We start from the raw sequence: 7,275 nt of genomic DNA, 5'->3' as shown, positions 1-7,275 counted from the left end.
CTCCGGACACACCCACTCCGGACACGCCCACCCCTGACAGGCCTACCCCCCCCCCCCCCACACACGCCTGCTCCTTGCACTGGATGAATGCCGGGGTTGTTTCCACCAAGGGGAGGCGGCCGGGGAGGGAGGCACCGGGAAGCGGCTGGCAGGGCCCGTCCGGGAAGCCCGGGCCCAACACACCTGGGCGGGGGTCCGTGGCGCCCACCTGTGAAGCCCACCGGCCTCTCCTGCCAGTCCACTCACACAGGAATCCCAAGTGGGAGCATGAAGACGCCACCACTTTCCCTTTCAACTCATCCCATAGGAGACGACAAAGCCCGTGGGGGTAGGGCTAGCATTCTGGATGCCCACAGAGATTCCCACCAACCAGGCTTTCTGCCCCGCCGCCTCCTCTCCCTGAGGCTGGGGCTTCCCCGGGATTCCCACTCTGCCCAGGGGCCAGCCCTTTAATGAAATCACAACAAAAAGAGAGGCCCCAGCCAAGCGGCCAAGCGCAGCGGTAAACGTCAGTCAACTGCTGTTTTATTCACACCAGATGCTGCATGGAAAAATCACGTCCAAATTTATTTTAAACAAGAGCAAGTGATCTCTTTTCCAAGACTCTCTGAGAGAGAACCTCACCGCAGGGACAGTGCTTCCTCGTCAGCGAGCCCGGCAGGGCAGGCGCGGAGGGGAAAGGCCTGCTCTGCATTTGGACCTGGCCCACTAAGGCAGACCACAGAGAGATGCCGGAGCTGGCAGGAGGCCATTTAGGTTCTGGTTTTCTCTGTCAGTTGTTTCAAAAAGAGATTGATCTTCAAATCTAGTGTGATTAAAAAGGTGGGTGGGGTTAAGAGCAATGCTTGTGTATGTGTGCCCCAGGCCCCAGTGTGGACTGTTTCTCTGTCCAGGCACACACGGCCCACTGTGGACATGGCAGGGGGTGGAGGGCGGGGAGGTGGTGCATCGGCCTTCGGAGGAAATGCACGCCTGGAGGTGGAGGCAGAGGCAGGACGGAGGGTCTGCAGCTGGGGCCTGCTGGAGGCCACCACAGTTAGTGTTGTTGAAGTGAGTGAGTAAACAGCATTAGCTCTGCGGCGGAATAAAATACACCATCTGTCCGGGAGATTGCGGGTGAGTGCCACACCTGGACGTCCAAGTGCGACAAGCCACACAATGTCAATGTGGATGGTGGAGGACGGAAAATATTCCCACAGGACAAACAGTGTATTTTATGCAACAGTTAGGATTCTGATATTGGAAATCAGAGTTAGATGTGACCAGTCAGGCGCAGACTGCAGTGGAGCCGCACAGGGACGCCCTCACCCAGGGGGCTGCGAGAGGACACTATGGGCCCCAGGGGTGGCACTGGCTCTCTAGGGGGAAAGTGGCAGAAATGGCTTTACTTCTCCTCTGTGGACAGGCGGTAGAGGGCCGCGCCCAGGTCCTCCAGCTTCTCCTTGTCCTCCAGGTCTTGGTACAAGCCTTTGGGAACGAGGTCCAAGCCGTACAGCAACCCAAACAGGCAGCCTGCAATGGTGCCCGTGGCTGCACTCTCCCCTGAAACGCAAAGGCAGCAGTTGCAGTGGGTGCCACCTGATCAGGGCCGCGAGACCCCTGGGGCTGGCCACCCCTAAGGTGGGTCAAACCCCAGTTCTGCTGGGGGCGGCTGATAAAAGGGACAGGCAGGTTGGTATGGTGGCTCACGCCTGTCATCTCAGCTACACAGGAGTCTGAGGTGGGAGAATCTCTTGAACCCAGGAGGTAGAGGTGGCAGTGAGCCGAGACGGCCTCTCTGCACTCCAGCCTGAGTGACAGAGTGAGATCCTGTCTCAAAAAAACCCCCCAAAGCAAACGGGACGGGGACAGGTGCTTCCCTTCTCCCTCCCTGGGTCAGGCATCTGTGTGAAGCGGTTTCAGCACCAAGAGTCAGTGAGGCGCCAGGACGGTGCAGAAGGAAGGCGGAGGGAGGGGAGCCCGAGGCTGCACGGTCCCACCCCTGAGCCAGGGTCACAGAGGAAACCCCTCCAGGGTTTCCTCTGGGCCGGCTCTATGCAGAGGCCTCCTGACCAAACGGGGCCACATTTGTCTTTTCCCAGCTCATGTCTGGTCAAGCTCAGCTCCAAGCCTCACTGAAGTGAGGCAATTTCAGCCAGTCTCACAGAACCTAACAGCTGCTCCCACAAGGCACGGGGTTGATCTTACGAGTAGGAGCTGCCTGGAGCTGCCACAGCCACTCTGCTGGGCTTCTTCCTCTCCCTCCATGGCCAGAGACGGCCTGGGCGGCACAGAGCCAGCATGGATGGAGCAGGAGGCGAGCCCAGGACCTAACTCCAGGCGGCAGTCTGCAACTTTGCACAGAGGCTGCAGAGCAAAGGACAAGACGACTGTGACCTGGGAACAGAACCCTGCGAAGGCGGCCAGCCTGAGGCAGCAGTGGCAAGGGTAGGAGCCTCCATACCCCTACACCCCACCTACTCCAAGGCCGCACAGCCCTCCAGGCTCGTGGACCAGGCGAGAGACTCTTGGTCTGCTGGAGCTCACAGCAGGACCTGCAGTCACACCTGTATCCTGTGATGTCTGCACGTGAGTGGACGTACGTCAGCCGGTGTACCCTGGAGCCTGCGCCCTCCCAAAGCAGGTTCCAGAAAGGAAGAGAAGGACGCATATGCTGGGGCTCAGGAGGTGGTCCCTGAATGCCTGCCATCCTAGGACACTCCAAGGGGGTGTTTCAGGAGAAGGGTGCTACCCTCCTGGAAGCCACGGCCATTAAGGAACATCTCACCTCCATGAAACATGGCCCGGTGACACAGCTCAGTCCAGCTGTTGCCTGCTGCAAGGAGGGCGTCATAGGCTATCATGGGGGCATCATGGCCTCGTCTTCCCCCTCGACCTTCTGAGCTCCACTTCCTGTAGGTCTGACAAGAGAGCCGTGGGTCAGGGGCATGTGCCCAAGTGGAGCCACTTCTGGCTATATTACAGCACAAGCTTCCTGGGCCCATCCTAGTGAACTGCCATTCCATCCACCCACCCTTTTCTTTTTGAGATGGAATCTGGCTCTGTCGCCCAGGCTGGAGTAAAATGATGTGGTATCAGTTCACTGCAACCTCCGCCTCCCGGGTTCAAGCGATTCTCCTGCCTCAGCCTCCCAAGTAGCTGGGATTACAGGCACACGCCACCACACCTGGCTAATTTTTTGTATTTTTAGTAGAGATGAGATTAGTGACCCACCCACCCATCTATTCGCGCATCCATTCATCCATCCACCCATCCATTCACCTGTTGACCCATCCACCCCCCCATCTATTCACCATCCACTCATCCATCCACCCATCTGTTCATCCATTCACCCACCCATTTATCTACCCATCCATTCACTCACTCTTCCACCACCCACCCACCCATTCACCCATCCACTCATCCATCCACCCACCCACCCATCCATGTACCCACCCACCCATCCATTCGCCCATCTACTCATCCATTCACCTATCCATTCATCCATTCACCCACCCATTTACCTACCCATTCATTCACCCACCCTTCCACCACCTTCCCACCTACCCATCCATTCGCCTGTCTACTCATCCATCCACTTATCCATTCATCCATTCACCCACCCATTTATCTACCCATCCATTCACTCACCCTTCCACCACCCACCCACCCATACATTCGCCCATCCACTCATCCATCCACCCACCCACCCATCCATGTACCCACCCACCCATCCATTCACCTGTCCACTCATCCATCCACCTATCCATTCATCCATTCACCCACCCATTTACCTACCCATTCATTCACCCACCCTTCTACCACCTTCCCACCTACCCATCCATTCACCCATCCACTCATCCATTCACCTATCCACCCACTCATCCACTCATCCATCCACCTATCCATTCATCCATTTACTCACCCATTTATGTACCCATCCATTCACCCACCCTTCTACCTACCTGCCCTTCCATCTACCTAATCAACCACCCATCCATATACCCACCCACCCACCCACACACCCATCCATTCACCTGTCCACCCATCCATCCACCCATCCATTCATCCATTCACCCACCCTTCCACCCACCCACCCATCCATCCACCCATCCATTCACCTGTCCACCCATCCATCCACCCATCCATTCATCCATTCACCCACCCTTCCACCCACCCACGCCATCCATCCATCCATCCACCCACCCACCTACCCACCCATCTACCCACTTGCTATGCACTTATTGAGCACCACTGGTGTGCCAGACATTGGCCCAGTGCCAGGACAAGGCTCACCTTTTCCCTCTCTTCTGCATCATAATTGTCAGGGAAGATGGCTTTATTTTCTGAGTCTTTACTGATTTTCCTCTCCTCCAAATAAAACTGCCATTTAGCTTCAAAGTAAAACCAGTGCTCCTGGTATTCTAAACATAAAGAACAGGGTGAGCTGAACACAATGGCATCCATGGAGTGGGGCGGAGGGCCCTGGGGCGGGTGCAGGGAGGGAGGGGACGTGTCGATGCCCCCTCCACCCAGCTGCAGGCATGTGGAGAAGCGGAGCACCTGTCCTGGAGTAAACCACTGAGCGACTGTCCAGAGTTATGAACATGCTGACATTTGTAGCTGCTTTCTTTCTTTCTTTTTTTTTTTGAGATGAAGTCTTGCTCTTGTCCCCCAGGCTGGAGTGCAGTGATACAGTCTCAGCTCACTGCAACCTCTGCCTCCCGGGTTCAAGCGATTCTCCTGCCTCAGCCTCCCGAGTAGCTGGGACTACAGGCACCCACCACCACACCCGGCTAATTTTCAAATTTTTAGTAGAGATGGGGTTTCACCATGTTGGCCAGGCTGATCTCGAACTCTCAACCTCAGGTGATCCGCCCATCTCGGCCTCCCAAAGTGTTGGGACTACAGGCGTGAGCCACCGCGCCCAGCATCTTTTCTTCTTTTCTTTTTTTTTGAGACAGAGTCTTGCTCTGTTGCCCGGGCTGGAGTGCACTGGCGCCATCTTGGCTCGCTGAAACCTCCACTTCCCAGGTTCAAGCCATTCTCCTGCCTCAGCATCCTGAGTAGCTGGGACTACAGGCACCCGCCATCACGCCGGGCTCATTTTTGTATTTTTAGTAGAGATAGGGTTTCACCATATTGGCCAGGCTGGTCTAGAATTCCTGACCTCAGGCGATCCACCCGCCTCAGCCTCCCAAAGTGCTGGGATTACAGGCATGAGCCACTGCGCCCAGCCTGTAGCTGCTTTGAAAGGACAGCAAGCAAGATGGAGATGGGGCAAAAGCATTTTTATTACATTGTTGCATTAGTCCTGTGCCTGCAGAGCAGGGCGGGATGTTTCATTACTCCTAATTGAAATCCAAGCCCCTGAATGCTCTAGGGACTTCTTGGAGGTCATCTGGCAAAGAGGATACTGACTCAGAAGGGAGTCTGAACCTGCAGCTACACACCCTACAGACCACAGGAAATCCCCTTCCCCACGGTGGAGCCAGGAGGCATGCAGGCTGCCCAGACCCAGGCCCGCTGCCCTCCTGCCTGCCTTACGGTGAGCACCCCTGCCCACCACATCCCACCTCCTGCTCCCTGGCACCACGGGAGCCACAGAGGGCGGGAGCTGTGCAGGCCGCTGGTGGCTGTCAGGCCCAAGGGACACGTGCGCCAATCACATGCGGTGACAGAGCACAGATCCTGTCTGCCTGGCTGTGGTTGGAGGGCACAGGGCGCTGGAGAGCAGAGCTGGAGGGCTGCAGCGGGGAGGCCACGCTCCTGCCACAGAGCTCCAGGCCACAGGGAGGCCAGGAGGGCCCTGGACCAGGCCCTGGACGAGGCTCACAGGCACCCGCGACTCACAGGTCCTCCGAAACTCTGGGCCAACTTGGTCTCACACAAGTAAAAGTTCAGCCCCCTTAGGGTCTTGTTCAGCGACATGAAATTGGAAATGAAAGACGCAACAGTAAGAGGGCAGCGGCCACAGACACATCCCATGAACCCGCAGGGCCTGAAACTCCGGGTGGAGCGTCAACATGGACCTGGGCACAAACTCAAAGCACTGCCTCTCACCCGAGTCAGCGGGGTTGGCCAATTCGGAAACAGATGTCCAGACACAAAAGGAGGGAGCTAATTTGCGAACTGTCCTCACTGCGGAGGGGTCATGTCAGAGCAGTGTTTCTGGGCTTCTGAACGTTAAGTCCACCGGACTTAACGTTCTCTGGACGATTTTAGATGTTCTGTTAAAAAGGTTTCTGTGTCAAGGAAATTCATAAAACTCTGGGTTAAACAAATTTGAAATTAAATAGATTTATTTGGAGGACTGTTTCTCAGAGCTTTAAACTGGTGTCTGTGCATTTCAAATCCCTAAGAGAAAGAATAAAGCTTTCTGAAGAACAGTCAGAAACATTCCATGTACACAAAGGGGAGGAGGTTTTGCTGGTCGGATAATTCCGACTGTTCTTCAGAAAATGCTTTGAGGAAGACTGTTTTGAATAGCAGAGTTCTGGGAGAACATTCGTTAATATTCTGTGAATGCAGTCATGGTGTAGCCCCATGCCTCACTGCTCACCCGTTTCTAAGGTGGGTCAGGGTGACGCTCCTGGGGTTAGGGAGATGACTTAGCCCCTGGCTCCAGACAGCCACCTCGGCTGGAAAGAACCTGGGGCCACAGGCTTGGCCATCTCCCACCGCTCCCACACCAAGCGGTAACAGAGATGAAATCACCAGAGATAAAGTGTGTGCCGTGGCCTGCTAGGCGTGCTCAGCAGTCATGCTTCCTGAGGACAGCCAGGCCACGGGGAACACAGCAGCGACTCGAGGAGGTGCTGACTGTGTGTGGATGCTGACCTTGCTCCCCCATCAGCACAGGCCTGGTGGCTGAGCGGCCCCCGCACCACGTCCGGGCAGGTATCCATGCCTGCACCTCCATGGAAAGCTGTGCACCAGGGCCCACGAGGCATTTCAGAACATTTCAGAACTTGCAGGGGAAATAAAGGGATTCACTGGTTTTTCTGTTTCTGGAAGACTTCAGACTAGGTGAGGTGGCTCACGCCTGTAATCCCAGGACTTTGAGAGGCCGAGGCGGGAGGATTACTTGAAGTCAGAAGTTTGACACCACGCTGGGCGACATGGGGAAACCCTGTCTCTACTAAAAATAAAAAAAATAGCCAGGCAAGGTGGCAGGCGCCTGTAATTCTAGCTACTCGGGAGACTGAGGCTGGAGAATCACTTGAACCTGGGAGGCGGAGGTTGTAGTGAGCTGAGATTGCATCATTGCACTCCAGCCTGGGCGACAGAGCCAGA

General features: G+C 55.9%; 1 protein-coding gene across 1 annotated transcript in view; it reads right to left on the bottom strand.

The window, feature by feature from the left end:
* The window catches only part of ADPRHL1 (ADP-ribosylhydrolase like 1), a 23,697-nt gene extending 19,063 nt beyond the window's left edge, over positions 1-4,634 (bottom strand). The window contains 3 exon segments of the mRNA XM_017861828.1: positions 1,389-1,542; positions 2,768-2,900; positions 4,276-4,634. Of these exon segments, the coding sequence (XP_017717317.1) occupies positions 1,389-1,542; positions 2,768-2,900; positions 4,276-4,446 (458 nt within the window). The 5' untranslated portion in view covers positions 4,447-4,634.
* Positions 4,635-7,275: the final 2,641 nt, after the last annotated feature.

This window comes from Rhinopithecus bieti, unplaced genomic scaffold (assembly GCF_001698545.2).
Source record: "Rhinopithecus bieti isolate Rb0 unplaced genomic scaffold, ASM169854v2 scaffold_62034, whole genome shotgun sequence".
Taxonomy (NCBI): Eukaryota; Metazoa; Chordata; class Mammalia; order Primates; family Cercopithecidae; genus Rhinopithecus; species Rhinopithecus bieti.
This window is presented reverse-complemented; position numbering and strand designations above follow the sequence as displayed.